Genomic DNA, 23062 nt, shown 5'->3' on the forward strand with positions numbered 1-23062 from the left:
AACAGCCAGGCTGCTTCTGAGATCTCAGACTCACACCTGGAAGATGGCACAGCACTCAAGACAGATTTCAAGAAGCACTGGCCAGAGTAGAGAGTAGAGGCTCCCTACAGACAGAGCAGGTATTAAACTCCTGCATCTACAGGTCATTGTGAGAGCTGGGCCCTCACAGGAAAGGCTACCAAGGAAAAGGCTTTCCCTCATCTATGCAAATATGTCTCAACATCAGGATCTGGGTAATTCGAGTAGTGCCTAGAATAAAAATAAAAAGCATCTCATTGCCTTATTAACAGTTTCAGTAGTCCACTCAACAGCCCTCCCCACCCCCAGAAGGAGACTTCCTGCTTAGGGAGAAGAGAGGGTCCCTGGAGCACAGGGAAACATATCCATCCTCACTGCAGCAGGTTTTGGATGAGACTTGCTCAGAAGGGGTCAGCACTGTTGAACACCACTCCCTTTAGACTAGATGCAAGAAGTTTTTAAGCCTTTATTTAGTAGCAATTAAATTATTCAATTAACACTAACCTCCAGACAGCAGTTAAAATATTGTACAAAGAGCAGCTTGTCCTCTAGAAGCTCTGTACACAGTTCAATATAAACAGACTAAGATTGAATGCACCCCACTGAAAAGGGGTAAAGCAGCTGTGCACAGGAGGCCTCACTGAGGTGCTGTACTACCTTTGAAATGCACAAGACTTCCTCCCAGGGAGTTTGCACAGTACAGACACAGTCCTGTCCCCCTGCCGTGTTCCACCAGGTCATTCCTGGACTGATTAGGTTCTTGCAGTGGTGCTGGGCACCAGAACTTCTAGTGCATGAAACAGATTCTTTTAAACCTGTTACTAGTGTGCAGTTCAAATCAAATCCGTAGGTATTTAAATGGCTCTTAATTCCTTAAACCATAAGGTTGGTAGCAAAACAGGAAAGCAAAATTCAAAACACTGCACAAAACATTGAATAAATAACCTCTGAGTAATGTTACCAGCTTAAACAACTGCATTACTGCTCCAGAGATGGGAACGCTTCTGGAATCTCCTGAGCAGAGCTCAGGCTTCAAGGGAATTACTTTAGTAAAAGAGAAGTCACCTTATGAAAAATTACATCTTTACAGAAGTGACACACCCTTTTCTTCATTTAAGAATAGAATATTGCAATTACTTTGTGTGCTTTTTAAACATTCCCATGTCACAATAAATAAAACCAGTTTTACTTGTGCCAATGTTATCTACAAAATAAAGTATTCACAGAACAGCTGAAGGTGTTCTATTCCTCACACACCACAACCTAATATAGGTGTACTCAGGGCAGCTCGAAACCACAGCAACTTTGTCCATGCAGGACCCACCATCAGCCAGAAAAGTTATTCCCCTACCTTTAGGACTGCAGATCATGTACCACCAGATTTATTGCAGAGATGCTTAATATTCTGTTTGATAATATGTCAGTATTTTCAGGAGATAAGTAGAACAAGGGAAAATGTTAAAACAGATTAAGACTTATTTGTATCAGTCAGAGGCTCCTTACTGCATTTTAATAAATATCAGGCAAGTTAAAGTAGTTTCTGTCCCAGTAGTTGCCAGAGTAAAGCCAGTCCTGTGTACCAGTGTGGGGATTGGGGCCTTGGTGGAACCATCTGCAAGGAAACATACAGCATGTTAGTGAGGCTATTGACACACGCAAGTATGAGTTCAGAACTGCTTTGCTGCATCTTCAGCAGTTTATTGCACGAAATTATTATTGTGATTGCAGGAATCCTCTTGGTTTTAAATTCATAAGTGAGTTTAAAGTCATTTTCAGTGACCACATTTCCCCAATTGCTACACTGCTTAAACATCTCTGAGGTGGAATTACCGACGCCAGTGTTTTGCCATTTGAAGCTGCCAAGATGATTGCATAAAAAAGGACAGGTACAGCTTTACTTCAAAGCAGTTGTGAACAACCATTCTGACATGCACAAACAGTAACAGTTTTTGCAAGACATGTAAACACCACAAGCACTGCAGTCCTGGAAACAAAAAGACATTATTTCCCTGGATCTAGATTACCCCTTGTTTTTTAAAGCCTTGCAATGCACTTCCTCATAGAACTGTGGAGTTACCTGGGTTGGAAAGTACCTTAAAAATCATCACCTTCTTTGACCTTTCTTTTCTGGTTAATATGTGTAGGAGCCCTTTGTGTTATTTTTTGCATCCCTTGCCAAGTTCCAGCTTCACCTTGGCCTTCCTTACCCCATCCCTCTACAACTCATCTCTCTACTCTTCACAGGTGACTCATCCTTGGTTCCTGGGCATTTGCTCCCTTCCCTTTAGTTTGACCAGCAGTTAACTCGGAACAAGTGTGCCAGCTATGAAACATCACCCACAGGCTGCAGGAAACGTGGTGGATTATTACAAGTTAACTACATTGTGTTACACTGTTGGCAGCAGGAGACTCATCTGAATGCCCAGAAAGCTGATTCCATCTGCATGGAGCTACTTGCAAGCTTTTACTAAGCTGGTTATTAATACAAACACTGAAGTTGAGCACCTGCTTTCTTTCCTTTCTTCTCCCTTCCTGCCTAATCTGGAGGCACCATATAGCACACAGTGAATGCCACTTTCTGTTTGGCCCAGTTACTCAATCTTCTGCCTCCACAGCACACAGTACCAGACCTCAGGCATTTTAACTTCCTTCTGTATTTTGCCAAGCCACATTTATGGCACAAGCCAGCTTGGTAGAAGCTGCTTCTGTGGTTAATGTGCTCTACAGCTTCCCACCTCCTCAGTGACCACAGAAGCCAGTTGTTTCTTTCTGTGACTCACTGCAGTGACCACACTCAAGTAAATCATCTGTGTGCAAGGCAACCTGTTTAACTCTGCTCTTCCCTTCTCCAGCACCGTAAGGTTTCAGAAGAGAAAAAGCACATTCCAACCAAATATAACTTGATCTCTTTAAAAGGCAGAAGTCTAAAGGCCACCAGTACTGCAGGGTTATGTTACAAAGCAGGGCAGCTCATGGGCAAGTCTTGCTTGCCTGGCTCAAAGGACTCGAGAAAGCTGTGCTGGAAGAAATGCCTTGTGCTGCCTCCATGAGAGTAACTGAACAGGTGAACACTCCAGTGGTTCTCCTGCTGTCCTGGTTAAGTGAACTGAAGTCAACAGAAGTCATTCACCCCTAGTTCTGTAGATAGCTCATTCCTGCTTCTCCTCCCACTGGAGGATTCAGCTATTCCCAAATAAGAGGTGTATGGATGGGCTCAGGCATCCAGTTCACTGGTGACAGCAGCTCATTCCAGAACTGAAGCCAAACATTTGCCATGAGACAGGGCTATAAGCACAGTGACCCCACCTCTCAGATTAAGGAATTCTACCACCCCACAGCTCACTAGTGTGTCCTCAACACTTGTACAGGTCAGGACAGTGTGCCCCTGGCTCCAGTGCCCACCTACTTCAACAGGAAGGGGAAAGGCAATGGGAAGAACTAAGTTTGAGAGACATGTAGGACCTAAACCAGTCAGTGATGGGGAGAAGACAGGACAGCTTTCATCAAAATCAACTGCTGTATTTCAGACCTGAATTAAATATTTTTACTCAAGACTTAACATTACTGGTCAGCATTTAAAATATTAAGTGTTCAACATTAATCACCTCTTGAGAAACACTAAGACCCCACTAGTAAAGGGGATTCCGAATAAATAAGTTTTTTTAAAAATCAGTCAGCACTTTGGAGAATTGTCTTATGAGGGAGGAATTCTACTAGACAAAGGATGAAACCTGTTTTTCTGTGGCAAGGACATGGCAGTAGTTTAGATCTGAGTTCATAATGCACTGCAGAATAAGACCCACAGATGACCGGGGAACAGGTAGGAGAGTTCTTCACAGCAGGCACTTTTTCCCCCATAGCACAACTTTCCCTAACACTTAATGTTCATCCTTTATAGGCAGCCACACCTGGCATTCCTACCAGGAATTTTCTGCCAAAGCTTTAGAAATATCCTGGAAAGCAAAGAGTTCTTAAAGGATATCCCAGACACATGCTGAAGAGGTGTACAGAATCTGCACCACACCAGTTGCAGAACCTTGTGAATGGTGTCTGAACTAATTATATAACCCCAAAACCACAGCTCCATGGAAATTCCCCAACTTCCAATGCCAGCCTTAGGTGCTTTGAGCTGTATTTAAACTACTTCAGGCACCTGGAAGAACACTATGTAACTATCCCAGGCTCTGAAAATGCCTGGTGAGAGCTAGAACCACTCTGAATTCAGGAAATGAAGCGAGAGCTGCAAGGCTGTCCAACAGTTACAAGCTTTACAAAGATGTTATTCCCCAGCAGTCTCTATGCAAACAAACCCAAACACTTCAGGAGAGCAGGCACAGGAAAAAGACAAAGGCAGTAATGTCCAAACCTGGGATTTTGGGATGGTGGGTGACTTCATTTAAAAAAAAAAAAGAAAAATGTGATTTATAGTTACATACATTTTAGAGATATTTAATCCACAGTGTCTGAGTGTATTAATAATAGAGAAGAGAGGAGCCTTGCTTACTTGAAGTTTAGCCCGAGTGATTTTTTTTCCTGAGAACATAATGCCAGTTTGTTACTATGCATTTAAATAGACCTCGTCTGGTCAAACCAGATTCACCTGGTCTGGTTTTCACAGTTGCTTCTTAGCTTGTGTGTAAGAGCACCCAGCTGACTCCTCATAGTTTAAAGAAAACCCCCAAAACATCCCCAGAACATCCTGGCAGGTTCCTTGTATGCTAACTTTTCCCTTAGCTCCTCTTGCTTTTGTAGTTAGGGGCCCCCTCCAACAGAAGGCAGTGTCTTGGATATAGCTGGGTGATAAACTGGGTGAGAACACAGCACTGTCAGCACAGAGCCACTGGGCTGAGAAGTCATGGCTGAGCTCCCAAGGGAGGAGCCTTTCCTCCTCTCTTTGGCCAAGCATGCCAATTTGAGGCAATTATAAATTAACCAGCAGCCACAGTCCTTACAAGCAGCTGCCAGAGGTAACATCTCTGTTGTGTCAGAACCAAGAAGTGCTCACAGAAGACAGCACACTTTGTATTTGCATATGGGTGTGCAAGCAGGGAGGGAAGGAACCGAGAGCAAGGCTGACGCTTCCCTCTGGAAGCGCCACATCCTGCTGGGACCGAGTCTGCAAACACAACAGCGGCACTGCCAGACCTGATACTGTCTGTCTGCTCCTCATGCTGACACAACACTCTCTGCATGTCACCAGTGGAGACTGTCACTTAACCTGAATGCTCAAAGCCTTTACGTAACTACACACACACTGAGGCGAGGGCACCAACCTTGTCTTCCAGTCTTCCTCTGACTTTGAACGATTTTTGCGGGCGGTCCTCTGTTTTTCTTCTAGCCTCTTTTTTTCTTCACTAGCCAGATCTTGAACGAATAAAAATACAGAAGATGTTGAAGCATGATGTATAAGACAGGGATGTTACTTCATCTGCCCCAGAAGATAAATAAGTAGAAGTAAACCAGTAAAAGTTGTCCATTCAAAAAGCCTTCTACATAGCAGTGAAGGTTACTGGTTTACTTTAAGAGCTAAGCCAGGCCAGCTGTGGCACAGGATCAGCCAGTGGCATCCTAGTCTTTAAGACTGCTAAATATATATTTATCCATGGCCTGAGGACCCTGGGAGTGGCTACATGACAGCAAATGTGAGCTAAGGGAGGTGGCATACAAAGAATTTATTTCAGTAGGGTAAGTGAAGATACGGTTAATTTATTTCAGAAGTCTGGCCACCTGCGTCTGGCTGAGTTTTGGGTTAAGTTGCTCCTGGTGCAACTTAGTTCCTCATCACCAGAGTTTTGAAACACTCTTCCAAACCACAAAGAATTGTCTTTCTGCAGCATCCCTTCATTTTTTTTGTTAATGCACTAATGTACTATCCTAAACAAGCAGAACAGTCGCTTCTCTTTGGCAGGAAGGATGATCAGAAGGTCTAAGGAGTAAGTCAGACTCAGAAGCAGATTAGATGAAAGTCAGTCTCATATCTGAATCCTCAAAAAGAATTTCATACACATCTTAAGTCTTCCAAGAATGATTCTCTTAACTACTTTGATCAGCCATTCCCTGTTGGCTACTAACCCATTGTGCATTACTACCTGCTACACAAACTTCATGCCACTAGTATATCATGAAGGAATATGGTCTGCTGCTAACAGCATATTTGCATATTATTTGCACTTTAAATTAAACACACAAATTACTGGGGCTGCTCTGAACCAAATATATCCATCATCCTGGCCACAAAGAGTTGTACAGCCAGGTGAGAGTGGCTGTGGGAATTCAATGATCTGCTTTTTTAAAAGCCTCAAAGACATGGTTAGCAGCTTCTGAGAAAACAGAAACAAAACTGCAAAACTGCACTGTATTATACCATGACACTGGTTTTTATTGCTACATCTCAGACTATTTATCAGAAGTCTCACAGTTGTTGCCCTGTTATACACCTGAAACTGAATCAGGGTTTCATGACTTACCCCAATCAATTAGCAAGCCAGACAAAGCAACAGCCCCCATGCTTAGTCTACAAAGCTGGCCATCCTGCTTTAATATTTTAAAAGCACACTACTTCTACTCACTGGAAGTCTCATTAGGTTATTTCTAATTCACTATTCTAAGACAGCAGAAGTGTTCAACTCCCAGTGAAGTATAATTTTGCATCAAGTGTATTTTTTGGCATTTGCAGCTTCACTTTAATAGTTTTGACTGCATTTCTCAGAACTGGTACATCAAAACACTCCCTCTGCATCAGGCTGATGGAAACAGAAACTGAAAAGTTCACAAATATTTCCTTAACACTGTACAGATATTTTCCTTAACACTGCTTTGGTCACCAATCTGAACCACAGCAGATGTGGGAGACTATGAAGAAGATGAGCTCCATCCCAACCATCCCCTGTACAGGGGGGTGACACCAGGAGCTCAACACAGCCTGCAGAAGGCTGTGTTAAGGAGCTACTGCCTGGCATCATGGAGGAATGCATGGCCAGCTACTTACTCTAGTTGTTCATCTAACAACTTTTTTCCAGTCCCTCAGTTTAAAGAAAAAATAAAACTGCCTTTGCCCATAACTGAAGTTACCTATTTCTCCATTTTCCATAGCTCTGATATCTGGTCGTAGCCGGCAGTCAGTTTTGGGAATGACACTCTCCATTTCTTTGTCCAACTCATTCAAAGCCATAGCAAAGCTTGTAAAATTATACATCTGAAATGCAGAGACAAAGATGAAAGGTGACTTTACAATGCCTCTAGCTGCTGTCTTAGTGCAGAAGAAAAATGCTAAAAACAAATATCCAAGTGCTTTTGTATTATTTAATCACTCAATATAGGATTGCCCAAGATACCAGCAAAAGTGCCCTGTCAGGCAGTGTAGGTGATCCTTGGTGTTTCTGTTTAAGGAGGCCAGCATCCAATTACTCAGTGCACTCTTCCTCCTCTCTTATCTTCTTTTTCCAGCCCTACTGGTATTTTCTCTATCTCTTTAGAGAGATTTCCCCCTTGATTAAGGCAGTGAGGGCATCTTTTCTGTACCAACTCTTTGTCTTCTCAGTTGCACACAATACCTTTGTATTCTGCCTATTGGTCTCCAGCTTCACAGCCCTTCACACACCAACTTGTGCCATGCAGGTCTGTCTTTGGAAGTGTCTGGCCCCTAATGAAGCCCTTCAGTGAGATTTCTTATAAGGCTGGTGCCTCAGTGGGGGAAGCAGGATGGAGAGAAGAAGTGAAGAAAGGCCCCATGCCACTATCTACACAAAGCATTCCATTTTCCAGAGAAATTTCACTAATTCTAGACTGATCTGTGTGGCAGTTATCTTCCAACCCCATGTTAGAAAGTTACAGTTGTGGTGGGGAAATTTGTTGCAATAAACAGGCAAATCCAGACTTGCTAATGACAAAACAAATGGATGTGTTTTGTGTAAACCATACAGAGTAACAGGATAGCACACATTTTCAATAAGAAGCAGCATAGCTGACCTGTGCTGAATTTGGAGGTCTTGGAGTTATCTTCCATAGCAAAACACTTCCAGGAATAACATACACACTCTCAGAGTCTGGCAATGGCATCTCATCTGATTCATCTGTATTGCCCACCTAAAGGCAGCACACAAAGAAAAGAGCAGTTCTTTGAAGTCACAAACCATTTACACCCGATCATTCCAATGCTGGAACTTACAGAAAATTATTTCCTTGTCCAAAGGTGAGTAATTTCAGCAAAGAGACTTTTCTAGATGCTTGTCAAGAAGGATTGAGGCATTAACATAGCACACATACTCCCAATTCCCTCTCAGTGGAACACTACCAACAGTTTCTTGCATCAACATCTTTGTAGATGTAAGCTGGATGTTCAAGTGTTAAGAAATGTCAATTTTTCCACCTCAGAGATGTCCTGTTTCCTCAAGTATAAGTATTTTCATGCCTGATACTTAACTTCATTACTGCTTCACTAAACATGAAGAATAGAAGCCACATTCCTCATCCTTCCACAACAAAGAAATGCTAGCACAAAATGCAGATGCTGTCCAGTTTGTGCACAACAGAAAGCCCTTCTTACTGCTCTGTGCCCAGAGCCTTCCTTTTCATTAATCACTGCACTACTGAAATGGCAAACTGCAAATGTGAAATGAATATCCTAAATTAGCTACATCTTCTGGGAAGGGTATGAAGGCTGACACATATGGCCTGAGGCAGCTGTAGCCACAGGACTGTGAAATGCTTTTCCCAGAAAGGAAAAAACTCCACAGAGGGTTACTGGGGCAGTAGAGAGTAACTGGTGATCACAGTGTAGGTGTGACCTGAACTAGTCCTAAACCATTCCCCGTTTTACACAACAGCTTTCAAGCAGCTGGGCTCTGATGCTGCTGACATTAATTCCACCACAGAAGCGGATGTTGGAATATCAAACTAAAGCCACACTGGACAATGAGTAAGGCTCTCCCAAGAAAACCTGGTGTCACAATCACAGCTAAAAACAGCAGCACGTTTCAGAGATCACTGGAGATTAAAGCCCAACTTAAAGGCAACTAATGCTTTAAATACTTTGGCTGCAGGCCAGCAGCTTTAATCCTGCTGCTAATAAGCTTTGCTCTCCCATGGTTGCATCAGGTAATACTGAAGACATCCAGTACCCAACATGCACTCAGTTGTCCTCTGAGATAATTCATGTGTTCCATTTTCAAGAAAATCAAGACGTTGTAGTAAGGATTTTGCTTCACTGAGGAGACCTTCACTGTGCTTTTAATAATGAACAGTCAGCAGAACAATGCACAGACCAGGTTCAGCTCTCAGGAAGACAAACGGGGCCTTTTAGCTGACTACATCTGAACTGTGCTGGCAACCTGTCATTTTGTTCCTTAAATGATCCCGATCATTCCTTCAGAAATTGGGAATTTGAAGCAGGACACATCAGAAAGATATCCTTGTATCAAAACAAGGACAATTCAATATCAGACTGTCAAACTCCACGCCTTTTATTTAAAGGCTACAGTACACAATGTGATTTCTGCCTTGTTGGATACATGATCTTAAAATAGCATAAGAATTACAAAGAAATAAGTAAAATGTGGATTTTCATATGCTCTTATCACGATGATCCATATTTTATGCTCAGTGCTACTCAACTGTTCAGTATATTGCTGTGAGGATAGTTAACAGACCTGCCAAAGCAAGACCTCTATAAATGAGGTGTCTGTAAATGAGGCACATGTGAGGGCAGTTCTCTTGCCTACATTATTCTCTTCCATGTATTTGCATTGAAAGTTACACACAAAATGCTTCATCTTGATTAAAAAAAGACGTCATTCCAAGCAGAACCATGCATGGATCTACTATAACTCTTTTCATGTTAGTAAAATATCACCTTTGCATACATGAATGCTTGTCTAGTTCCCTGAAAAATTATTTTCCTCTAAGTTTCATTCCTATAAAAATGAAAGGGGTTCAGGCAAAAATCTGGGGTAAGTTGCAAAAGAGCTCTCATTCAAGCAGGTTCCCTCAAGGGAGGCAGAAGCATTTCTTGATTAGTAGCAATGCATCATGAAGTAATAGCCGGAAAACAACTACATAAATCTGAAAATTCTAATAAAAAGTCATGTATTTTTGTGCCTGAATGAATTCTTCAGTACCATGAAGGAAAAACCACATCCAGACATTATATGTGAGACTTGGCTCATCTGAATGCTCCAAAACCATAGGAAATATCAGCTCCTCAGACACAAGGGGCAGTGGGAGTACATATTCAACATAGACTACCTGGTCCATACCTAGCATTACAAAGCCTTCAGTTTTCCACATAGAAAGGGTTCTGTTAATTAAGTAGGAAAAGCATTTTCCTAGAGTCAGAGCAACACTGCAGCTTGAGCTTTATGAAACAGGATGCTCCATTTCAAAGTGAAAAGCAATGATCATCTTGAGCATTGTTGGAAAATGCAAACAGGCAGCTGAACAAAGACACGGAGTGTGTTTTTCTTTGTTCTTCTCCCTAGAGTTCTTCTGGTCAGACTCCCAGAGAAGCAGCAATCCCCAGTGCTTTACCATTCTCCTGAGGACAAGCACTGGAGCAAGCTCAAATACAGCAACAATCTGAACCTGCACAGGCACAATTGCTTTCAGAGTTCTCCATCTCTTTTCTTCATAAGTTTCTGAAGAAACTATCAACACCCAAACGAAAAAAACCTGGCTACAGTCACCAAAGGGGAACAGTCCCTGTCTTAAGCTGCTATGTGAGTGGCTGTTCTTCACCAAGCTGTATGTTGTCACCATCACCATTCATCCTAAACAAGAAGCTTAGTGCTGACCAGAAGTTTGGAAGAATTATGAATGACGTTTTTTCACAAGAGAAAAAAGCAATCAATTGTGAAGAAAAATTAAAAAATACCAGGACTTCTCCAGCTGGGAAAATTTAATAGAAAACAATAAAAAAAAATCCTTGTAATAGCTGGAAAAGATGATCCTCTATCAATTAAGAAACTAATCTGTCCTGCTTCTAAGAATCAAAATCCTCCCACTAGAATATGTTACCATATATGACCAGAAATGGCCCAACTAATGGATATGTTATTTCGTCCATGTAACTTGGGAGGAAGAGGCAGGTAATGAACGAGACAGTATTGAGATCACACCAACTTTTGGGAAGTTTGAATATAAATCCAAGAGAAGAAAGAAAGCAAGCATTTTATCCCTTAATATTGGTACTCATCCAATCTGTTTTGTATCCTACTAGGAAAGAGAAGATAAGTGAAGGAAAACATAATGCTCCTAAATGCTACTAAAATACTTAGCTGTCTTATCATGCTTTTGAGATCCCACCTCTTTATGGGATTAATACCTGTTTACTGCTTTTCTTCTCTTCTGTATTTTTCTTGTCGTTTTTCTTGTAAGCTTCGAATGTAGCTGGGTCAACACTGTACAAACACTCAGTCCACTTCCCATACAATGCACAGAGCTTCTTTTTGCTGTAAAAAAAAAAAGCAGACTAAGTTTACAAAGGAGCTTAAAGAGATTTATTTCCCCATTTCAGACAAAAATATGTGAAAGAAGAACTTTTGAGGGCAACTTTAAAACTCCATTATTGGTATTGCAGAATTCATAACCCTGCTGTTGCAGGTTCGTGCCCTTGACAGACTCTGTTAAAGGCATTCTGTTCTACAGCTCCCCTCAGAAACAAGGGCAGGCATTTGTTTCCCACTTAGAATCAAGCTGTTACCTTTTGTCCTGAATGTAGCCTTCAACTTTGTGCAACTCCTTCCCAAAGAGGCCGCAGGGCTTGAAGCTTAGTACACATTTCTCACCAGTTCTAAAGGCAGAACAAGACAGCACCAATTACTTCCAAATGCTTTTCCTTTTCAAACTTACAGGAAGTGAAAACACTCACACTCTTAACGTACTTATGGTTAGTTATTTCCACGTTTCCATACTGCTCGATCCAAAGTTTGCCCACAATAATGTTATGCACGCAGCACGTAGGATTTGTCCATGTGTAGGCTTCATTGTGCCTAAGGGAAGGGAATAAAAATTAGAACACTGTATTTTTGTACTGGAAGTAAGTCCTTCAATGAGCCATCATCATTCCAAGTCTTGAAATGGGCATGGCAATAAATTAGTAAACCCAGGTAGTTTATCAACCTATTGCTACTGATATTATCAATTCCTTAAAACAGTCACTTTGGTGCAGTCACTGTTAGCATGGAAAGACACAAGGAAAGCCAACAGGACTCAGGCATGCTGCATTTAGCAGAACTGATATCCAGGCACTTGGAGAACATCCAGGCCCAGGTCTCCACTGGTGCTATTAGCAGCATGCAGCATGTATGGGGAAACAATGGCAGTTCCTTTCATCTTCCCATCCCCTCCTCCCCACAAAGTGATCTGCCCTAAGACTTTGGGATGTGGGTGTTGGACACGTCTGTTCCTAAGCCATGAGACTCTAATGCATACTAATCATCAAGGATGAGGCCCTGTGCCCCTTCAATTATTACTGATCCACTTACTCAAGAAGCTCCAAAGTCATTGTGCCTTTTGGTTCCGCTTCCACGCTCTTGCCCCAGAATTTGAGTTTAGGGTAAATTGATCCATGAAACACAAAATCATTATTTAAGCCTTCAGCATAGAAAGCACTGATTGGTGGATGATGGCTCACTTGCTCTGAGAGAAGTCTAAATCCAAGATCATCTCTGTAAAATAAAGATAAGCAGAACTACGTATCAAGTGTAGTGAAGTTGCAGTTGTTTTCCCTGAGGTGAAAGAGGTATTTGGACCCATGCACAGTTGCTGTACTCAGGGCAAGAGTTAGTTAAAAGCCTAGGCTAACTGAAAAGATCAACTAAAACACAGAACCTCCTCATTTTAAATAACTAAGGACTTAATATAAGAAAGAAACTAGAACTACCAGATGTGGTGAGTCTGTATAGCTACTTTTGATACTGATCTCTTTCTTAAAATTTCCACCTAAACACAGGCCAAAATATTAACTGGAAGAAAAATGTGCTTTTGGTGTAGCTAAACATTAGTAGACCCACATTGCTTATTAGGTACTCTGAGCAGTCCCGTATGTCCTCCTTATGTACCACGCACACTTTGCACTCATAACATTTCAGGGAAAAAAACCTCATTTTTGTAGATAAAACTTGCTTTTGAACCTGGCAAATTTCAGTTGCCTGCTCTGAATTGAAAAGTTAAGTAGTTTCTCTTCCCTGAGAGGTGAATCGGTGAACACCAACATGCATTCCATGCACCTGCAGCAGCTGCTAGGAGAATGGCTGGAAGCTTATGAGATGAAGTGCAGTCTGCAAGCCAGCTGACAAATCTCATGAAACATCTCTTACATGGAATACCACCCTCCAGGGCAGGCTCTGTTCATTACCTGATCAATTCATAGGTCTCTCCAAGCAATGGGTTGAAGGGCTTCCCGGTACGTTCCCACTGAGAGGCTACAGCAGACACAGCAAACGCAGCAACACACTGTTCAGAGGGGTAAGAGCACACAGTTCATCAACAGTAGCCATGGTGTTACAGAATACCAGAATATTTTCCTAGACAAGTGTTCTGGTTTCCACTGGGATAGAGGTGATTTTCCCCCCAGTAGCTGGTATAGTGCTGTTTTGGATTTAGAATGAGAATAATGCTGGTAACTCACTGATGTTTTAGTTGTTGCTAAGCGATGTTTAGCAACAAAGCCAAGGACTTTTCAACTTCTTATACCACCCCATCAGGCTGGGGGGAACAAGAAGTTGTGAGAGGACACAGCTGGGAGAGCTGGCACATTGACCAAGGGGATATTCCATGCCATATGACATCATGCTCAGTATATAAACCTAGGGGGAAAAGAAAGCAGGCTGGGGGCTGCTGCTGATTGGAAACTGCCCAGGCATTGGTCTGTAGGCAGTGAGTGACTGCACTGTGCATCTCCTGTTAAGTCTATTCTACTATTATTTCCTTCCCCCCCTGCACAGCTCTATCCCCCATCCCATGGAGGAGGTGAGGGGGATTAGGGTGAGCGAGTGGCTGTCTGGTATTGAAGCTGCCTTGAACCATGACAGTCCTGGTTCTGTACAAACTTCCACCACATGGGTCACATGCACCTGACTTAATGTGCATCTCTGGATAACTGCTTGTCATCCAGGTCATCATAAATCACGCCCAGCAGGCCTACTTCCCTCAGGTACTGATACATTTTCCAAGGTGCTCCACTTGCCTGGGTGACATCTCCCTTGTAGGAATATCTTTCCTTCACACCTCACATGAGTCACCTCCACAGGCTGAGGACGTGCGTCACTTTTCCGATCACTCTGTCACTGCCCCCTTTCCTAGAAAGGGATCCTACCTGCTTGGCTTCCTTACCCTGTAATTCCAGACTACTGGCCCTATTATTACCTCAGCGTTGGAGCAGGCTGGTGACAATGTGTTCACCTGGAGAGCAGCTGAAATCTTTTTGTTTATCTCACAGCTCACTCAGGGATAGGGATTGGGTGGGTACTGCCTCATTCATGAATTCTTCATCTCCTTCCTCCCCAGTCAGCAGCTACCTCTTCCTCCTGGTCTCTCATGACAGCCCTGCTTCAGAGTAGTCTGTCTTGTCTACATCTTTCTCCTGCTCTCTCCTGGAAGAAACTCCTTCCTCCCTTACTACATGAGCTGACTTTTGCTTCCAATACTTCCTCTTGTGTATAGGGGTGACTCACACCAGCACGGGTTGGTTCATTGGTTCAGCAGTGGTGCCAGTCACAGGAGGTGGAGCAGCTCCAGTGCCTTTTGTTTTGTTGTCAGATCCAGGGGCTTTCTCTTCCCTTGAGGGTACTGAATAGTGCTGAACAGAGCTCATTAGGCCTGGGCCAGGCCCCAGCACCTTGCAGTGATTTCTGTCACTCTAGAATTGCCAGTGTGACAGCATACTTTTCCCAAGCATTTTATTAATTTTTCAGGATTCTGTGCTTGCTTAGGAGTGAAATTCCAAAATGTTGGAGATACCCTCTATCCTAGTGCTTGCCTATACTATCCCACACACCCTGCCACTCATATCTACCCAGCCTTGGGGCAGATCTCTGGGTGGTATCCAAAAATAGTTGTTTTACTGTAAACAAGATCTGAAACACAATCAAGAGCTGCAGCAAAGGAACATCCAGATTTGATATCCTGATGATATTTGAAATTCTCAAGAGCTAATTAGCCTGGAGGAGAAGGGATGATGGAAGACGGTATCTATCTCCAACATGGATTTGCTCTCTGACGAGAAAAGGCAAAAGGTGTAACTATGAATAGTTTCCTACAGATGGCTCCCAAAGTGTGGAAATGATGGCAATGCTGAGTACAAATACCAGCTCAGATGCACTACCAGGAATTCTATCATATCATAAGACAGTGTCACAAAGTACAACAAAATGCTAACCTTAACCCAGTCCCCAGAGGTGATAAACAGCACAGCAGGGAACATATACAGCAAGTTAGATGTTGCATAACACAGCTCTGAGAACATTCACAGCAGCTCTGAGAGCAAATAAATCAACATTGTGACCAGAGACTATCAAACTAATATCATAAATGCTTATAATGAATTTCCTTTATTATGCTCTGGTCAGATCTGTTGTTATCTCAACCCTTTATGCTCTGCTGCTTGTGGGGTGCCATAAAGGATTGTTGTGATTTAACCCAGCAGGATAAACACACATCTGCTCACTCACCCCCTCCCCAACCCAAATGAGATGGGGGATAGACTGGGGGGATAAAAAATGTGAAATCGGTGGGTTGAGATAAAGGCAGTTTAATAGGGCAGAAACACAAGGGAAAATAATAATGATAGAAGAATCACAATCATCAAAACAAGTAATGCACAGCACAGTAGCTCACCACCCACTGACTGATGCCCCATCAGTTCCTGAGCAGCAGTCCCCAGACAGCTTTCCCTTGGTTTATGTACTGAGCATGACACTATATGGTATGGAATATCCCTCTGGACAGTTGGGGTCAGCTGTCCCAGCTCTGTTCCCATCCCAGCTTCTTGCGCCACAAGGCACAGAAAGTCTTTAACTTATTGTAAACACAGCTTAGGCACAACTAAAATATCAGTGTGTTACCAACATTATTCTCACTCTAATCCAAAATACAGCACCCTACCAGCTTCTAGGAAGAAAATGAGCTCTATCCCTGTGGAAACCAGGACAATAAACAAAACTGGCCAATGAATAAGAGAACTCAGCAGGCAGCAAATTACAGGAGTTCCTCCTACAATGAGACCATCTATAAGGAAGAAAGACCCCACGACATTCACCAAGAGCTCACAGAAAGTAGCAAAGCCAACGCACCTGCATTCGCTCAGTCGTGCTGGAAAGGGAGCTGGCTTTGTGGATGAGGTACGTGTGCTCCATGTACTCCGTGAGTCGCTGCAGGAAGCTCAGTGGCTCGTTGAATATAACCGGCATTGTGATCTTCGACAACTCCTGATGCACAAATGAAATTCGTGTTAAAAGCTGAATGATTAGATACACTGACCTGCAGTAACCCGAGTGTAATTGGCTTATTACAAAAATAAATGATGCTCTTAGTGCTAATGCAACATGCTCGACCTGGCTCTGCTAATACTGAAAGGACAAAACCCTTATGAGCTCAATAAGCAGAGCTGTGCTGGAATTAAGGCTACTTTTAAAACAAAAAGAAAACCAAACACCAATCTTCCTATCAATAAATGCATTAAGAAGGTGAGATGAAACAATGGAATGAAATATTAAGGACCCTTTTAAAGACTAAGTTATTTACTATTCCATAAATAGATATAGACCATCTAATTACTTAAACGTCTTTTTTTGGAGGCAGGAGGGCAAATATGGGGGGAGGAGAATGAGGAAGGACAGGGAAACATGGCGGTTCAAGAGTAAAACCAGGGATTTTGTATTCTGAAGAAAAAAGAGGACTTGTAACAGGAATAAGAATTTAAAGGAAGGCGTAGAGTTTGGATGCTGTTTGTTCTCTCTTCCCATTTTTAAAAGGCATGCCCTCTGAATGCATAACACACCTGGTTTAACCTACCTGCAGCAGCAAATTGAAGCAGTGTTAAGTGTGACTACTGGCCAAGTGTGTGGCAAACAGCACCATCCTGAGCCAGAACAGCAGCACCTGGCACCAGGAGCCTTGGCAGACGCTTCGGTACAGGCCACTGCAAGTTCTGCTGCCTCCCACAACTACAACCTCTGTGCACCAATGGCTGCAAAGTAGAATTGAGACCCTTTTTCCCTGCACACACCTTATGCAAGGCAGTCTTCCAATCTGTTCTTTGCATTTTATAACACTTTTCCACTAAAGCCACTGTGAGAAGCTTTAGTTTTTCAGACACTTCACATCAACTCGGGAGACTTGGAGCTGCTGATGTAGGCACTCCCCAGCATTTCCACACCTCACTGCTTGGTGCTGCTCCTAACTACACCAAGGAGAGGAGGAGAAAACAACAGCAACTAAAACCACAAACCTTCCCTTCTGTAGACTACTGTTAGAGACTGACAGAAGTTTAGCAGCAACAAGTATTTGCAGCCTATTGTAGGATCTAATGGAGACAAGAACTCTTCTCAATTCACACTTAGCTGGAAGCAGATTAGGTGCCAACCAGCTAACTCTGATCTGGCCACCGTCTGGTCAGTAACACCACGGAAGGGGGAAGACTCAGATGCTAAGGGGAAGGGACAAGAGCAAAATGAAAGTGGTTGTTTTTTCGGTGTTGTTTTGTTTTTTCCACAGTCAAAAAAAAAAAACCAACAAAAAATCCACAAACACAAAACCAAACTGCTACCACAAAGTACTTACAGGGTTAAAGTCAAGAGAAGATGATTTTACTTAAAGAATATTGCTCTGACCAAGTCTTACCTTCTTAAGTTGTGAAAGCGTAAGCAGCAAATTAAAAATAAATCAACTAAAAGAAACAAACCAAACAACCCCATAAACAAACAAACACACACAAAAGACCTCTCCTCCCAAACAAGTTTTCATTTGGGCCTCAAATAAAACAATCACTCCCCATTTTTTATCATAGCTTTCTGATTACTTACCATGCCAATACATTTTCTTAAGATACTCCAGATACTGAAGTCATTTCTGGAAAACATTGGAGATGGCAAGCTTGTTCTGTGGAAAGGAAGAGGGGAAAAAAGCAGAAGAAAAGTTTTCCAATACTAACCATGACAAAGAAATGCAAATGCTCATTTATGAGAGTAACAGTTTCCCAATTTTTAAATTAAAAAGCCAGGGGGAATGACAGTGCTACTTTGAAGCACTTAAATTGTTTTACCTGCACAGAAACATTAATTTCTCCAAAAGCAGAACTATTAATTTTGCATAACACCAGAGGAAGAGAATGTCTACAGCAGTCATCAGAACAGTTTTCACAATAGCACCATTAAGACATTTAATTGTGTCTTTTCTTTGTGAGAAAACTGAAGTTAAATGTGAATAGGCATGTAAGTATGTTCACTATGTCTGAACAGATCTGAGAGTTAAACAGTGGGGTTGTTATGGGGTGTTTTTGCTAGTCACCTTTATACTGACCATGAAGGGCCACAATATTTATGACCTATACTAAAACCAGCCCTGAGGGACAACACAAAAAATCAGCATCATTTAAGAAGAGAAAACAGAGCAGCCTGTTTTACAGGGGGCTGAAATATCCCGAAACAAGTCATAAGCGTACTTCCAAGGACCAACATTTAGGCTGAGAACACAGCATGTATTTCTCAGCCTTATGGGAAATCAAGCACAGAGTCTGTTCAGTTTTCTTACTGCTACTGACCAGCTCAACTGTTAATCCAATTTACTTCTAGAAAGGCATAATTATTAGTCAAAGTCCTTTGTCCATAATACTAAAATTCATTTTTGGATCATGAAGCTATTGCAAATGAGAAAAATTCACAATTTTTCTGTTCATATCAATAGATAAAAATTACCTAGAGCTCACTCAAACTGCATGAACTATTAGTTTCAAAGTTTAATTAACTCTAAATTATCACGTTGCCCTCCTAACCAAGGTTGTTTTGTCTCTGCTCAAGGCAGCTAAAGCAATCTTTTTCAGAGAGTGTGAACAGGCTGTACGTTCCTTCTCCACCTCACTTTTCTAATAAACAGAAACACTGCCAAGAGAAAAAAAATACTCAGGCTAAATTGTTTCAGTAGCTCTGCTTGCTGTGCTACCTCCCCTACTTCTCAGCTGCCACTGAAACACCTTTACCAGGGCTGATGCTTCAGTTTTCAGAAAGAACAAAACCAAAAAAAGTCTCTTAAAATAAAACAAGCCCCATCCCATCAAAAACCCAGTCACATGTCTGAACTCCTCATAGTAGCAAACTATTGTGTTAGCAAGTAGCTACAAGCCCAACACTGACTTGTTCTCCTCAGCTCCCCTGCAGAGGATGAGTGGGTAGGAGGATTTATTTTAACTGACCAATGTACCACCGCTCACTCCCTATTCTGACTTTTCACTGAGAAAAAAAATGTTTCGTCAAACAGATCACCCTGAATAATATGAAATATAAAATACTTCTGTGGATGTTTTGATACAAATGTCCAGGAGAGGACAGTGTCCACCAACTATTCAGTCTTACCTTCACTTGTAATGTTTACTTGTTTTTCCTGTGTATTCTTTAATGCAGGCAGTCAGCAGAGTGAATATTTGTGTTTAAGTAAGCCCTTCTGCATGTTAAACACATTAACCCTTAGTTTGCTGAAGTGTACACAGGAATTGCTTTCCTTACATACCAAAACTTACATTTTCATGCAAGTTAACCTACCCTTTTGTTAAATTTGTTTAATCACTTGAAACTTGGCATTCAGTTTTAGCTACTCATCCATATTTGTTGCCTATATCGGTCAAACCTGCTATGGGAGTCAGTTCTCTCCTCCCTCTACAACACACACATGTACTGAAAAAACAAAGCAGTTTTAAGCCACCAAGGAAGATCCCAGGGACAAGTAAGGACATGTGGAAAAATGACAGGCAGCCAAGACTTGAGGCCTACTAACCTTGACATACTCCCTGTGATTAAACAAAAGGTTTTTGAATGCAGAAACTTCCCTCCAGATGTCAATTTCAAAAACAACTCAGGAAGTTAATTTTAGCTGTAAGTGACAAAAACATCTACTGGAATTTCTGTGCAGTAGAACAGATGAGATGTATTTAGGATCCTTTACTTAAACAAAAACACTTGTCCAAAGCATTAGCTATTACACATCAACTACTACAGGAATCTTGTGGGGAAGGAAACATATGGAGTGAAAAAGGCACTCTTGCTTGCTCTTCATGCCAGCCTGAACAAACAACCTCCAGGCTCCCATGAAGTTAAACACCAGCGTGTTTGCATCCTGAAAGGCCCCCAATGCAGGGACCAAAGGGAAAATTGACTACAAAACTCAGCAATAAGAGGGAAATGGCAGTGGCACGTGGATGTAAAATGTTGGCACTCAATACAGAACATTTTTATGCAACAGAGTTTTTTATTGGTTTGCTTGCTTGCTTGGACTTTTTTGAGGGATGGTTTTTTCTTTTCCTTTTTTTTTTTAAGTTTGACTCAGATTAAAAAATTCTCTTAAAAAGAAGTTATTTGAATGCTTCCAGATTATGTACTGTACTATTCGCTCAAATCCTTTCCCAAGAAGCGTACAAATATTAGGTGCACTCTCAAAACACTCTGTGAACAATCAGTAGGATGCAAACTACATTAAAAAAAAAAAAAAAAACCAGAAAAAACCAGCAGATTATATGTTGTACTGGCTTCATCTATCTATGCATGTACTTCCCAAGATTTTTAATTCCTTGGAACCAACAGATTTATTCCCACATTTCCAAACCCAAAGCATGTATGCTCCCCCTGCCAAGCAAAAACCACCCTCCACTTCTGAGTGGAAAACTCTCAACCACTCAAATAATATTTGAGGTGCAGATTAGAGCTCAGGTTGTCTAGATGAAGACAGGAAATAATCTTATTTAAACTGATGGCTAAACAGTGTTAGGTACTCTCATGTGCAACCTAAAGGCAACCACAAATCCTTTACTCATCGGAAGGTATCAAGATTTTAAGCAAAAGAAATTAATCTGGTCTACTTTCTAAGTGACTTGTTTCCATGTGGTTAATACAAATGGAAGTTAAAAAAAAAAAAGCTATAAGCAAACTCAAGGTTGTAAGGATGGAATTAAGTGATATCAAAACATTCTGAACCCCTCACTTTGCATAGCATCAAGAAGTAATAGTTTTTGCTCTGAAAAGGACACAGGTGCCATCACAGACAGTGCCTATCTGACCACATGCACATAGTTAGAACCAGCCCCCAGACAAAAAGAGGCACAAATTGGAGCCAGCAGCTCCAGGCAGGTAACACAGTTCTGAAGTCACATGAAACAGATGCTGTACCAGGCTAAATATGGCTACTACCAACAGCCTCAGAAAAGAGGCTAAAAATACCACACATCTCCCATCCCCTGAGAAGGTTCTCTTGCAGGTAAAGTTTAAATCACCTGAGCTTCTGGGGAGAAAAAGTTTGCATCAATATATTTGGGGACAAGACCCAGTGTGACACTAAAGTGCCAGGTAAAAAAGCCTAACATGACAGGTCAACCTATAATATATTGTTATAGTCATTTAATTCCATAAAATACAGCCATATATTCTATAGCCACTTAGTCACATAAAATATGGTCATACATTCTGATCTAAATGCAAAACAGATGAAAAAAAAGTTTCCACTTTGCTTTAGCAGCAAATTACTAGCCAATATATGCACTCATTTTACTCTAAAATCCTATGCTCTCTTTATCACTAAAAGGCAGCTCCAAGAAACAAGTGAAGCAGAGGTACTGGTTTGTTACCTCTTTATAAAATCAGGAGATCTGAAATGCTCCTCCAGACACCCGCCCCCTGCAGTTCTGACAGCACAGTGCAGCATTATGAGAACTTGCCCAGTAACTTCTTTTTTTATAGCAAACAGAAGATCAAATCCTCTTAAAACTCCTCAATACAATGCAAGTCAACATGCACCATCATTTTCATGTTGATTATGTTCTGTATCCTTTCTCCTCACTATTTCCAAGGCAGTGAAGGCAACTCAGATGTCCACCTTCACCTACTGCTTCCCCCCCACTCCTGAACTTCCTGCTCTAATTAGGGAAGGCACTTAGCCAAGGCCATAGATACCATCTTGCTAATAGCACAAGAGCAAAGCAACATGCTTAGTCAGCTGCTTTATGTTATCTCCCCAAAACACCCTTTATTCCACCCAAGCCCTCGTTTGCCTTAGTCTTTGCCTAGTATGAGACATCCACAGGTTGACCCTTGAAACATCAGGTCTGATACTACCACGCACTTCAACAGTTACTGCAATTTAACTATTTAAGATACCAAGTAATTAAAAGCTATCTAGCTTCCTTCTGTAAAATTAAATATTATTTTCCTGTTTTTACAGAAATCTGGGGTCCCCATCATCATCCTGTACCTCCAAAACACATCCAGAATAGTCTCTTTGAAACATGCTGAAGTCTGGCTTTATCTGTAGCACAAATGTTATATTGCCCTTTCACTGAAACTGGAGAATAGTGGTGTCTGTTACATCTCATTAACTCCAGACCTATTGTCCTCCTTTATCGGCAAGGAAACAAACAAAAATGGATCATTTGACAACACAAAATAAGCACATAAAACATGGATGAGACTTTTAGAATAAGACTCCCTTTGTTCACATTTGAGTTTCTGATGCCAGGCTAGCAATATTTTTCATTCATTCCTGATACCAACAGAAGGATCAAATGACTCGAAATTAAAGAGGCAATAGGAGGTATAGGTCATCAAAGATACATGAAGGAATTAAAATCCACATAGATTTCAATAAGATCTAATAAAAAACAAGTGTGTCCATTTTTAAACAGCATACGATATTTTGTTTTTCCTTATTTAGATTGGATCATCAAGATGCAAAGGAGCACACCAACCTTGGAAAAACATTCTTAAAAAAATCATAGCACAACCAATTACTTGTCAACCATCCCTAACAAAGTTTTAAAAGTTTTGTTAGCTTTTCAGAGATTCCTGTGGTCTCT

At 41.6% G+C, this 23062-nt stretch overlaps 1 protein-coding gene across 4 annotated transcripts in view; it reads right to left on the reverse strand.

The window, feature by feature from the left end:
• Positions 1-464: 464 nt before the first annotated feature.
• Positions 465-23062, reverse strand: part of OSBPL1A (oxysterol binding protein like 1A) — a 79707-nt gene continuing 57109 nt past the window's right edge. For 3 of the 4 annotated variants that reach the window (XM_069004619.1, XM_069004620.1, XM_069004621.1), the window contains 11 exons: positions 18036-18111; positions 16305-16439; positions 13370-13467; positions 12498-12680; positions 11895-12002; positions 11714-11803; positions 11336-11462; positions 7987-8103; positions 7090-7213; positions 5292-5382; positions 465-1630 (listed from right to left, as the gene is read on the reverse strand). In XM_069004619.1, the coding sequence (XP_068860720.1) occupies positions 1528-1630; positions 5292-5382; positions 7090-7213; positions 7987-8103; positions 11336-11462; positions 11714-11803; positions 11895-12002; positions 12498-12680; positions 13370-13467; positions 16305-16439; positions 18036-18111 (1252 nt within the window). In that variant the 3' untranslated portion in view covers positions 465-1527. Of the gene's footprint in view, positions 1631-5291; positions 5383-7089; positions 7214-7986; positions 8104-11335; positions 11463-11713; positions 11804-11894; positions 12003-12497; positions 12681-13369; positions 13468-16304; positions 16440-17025; positions 17100-18035; positions 18112-23062 lie in introns of those variants that run through there. The other variant, XM_069004622.1, reaches the window with a different exon arrangement.

The sequence above is a fragment of the Aphelocoma coerulescens genome, chromosome 2, assembly GCF_041296385.1.
Source record: "Aphelocoma coerulescens isolate FSJ_1873_10779 chromosome 2, UR_Acoe_1.0, whole genome shotgun sequence".
NCBI lineage: Eukaryota > Metazoa > Chordata > Aves > Passeriformes > Corvidae > Aphelocoma > Aphelocoma coerulescens.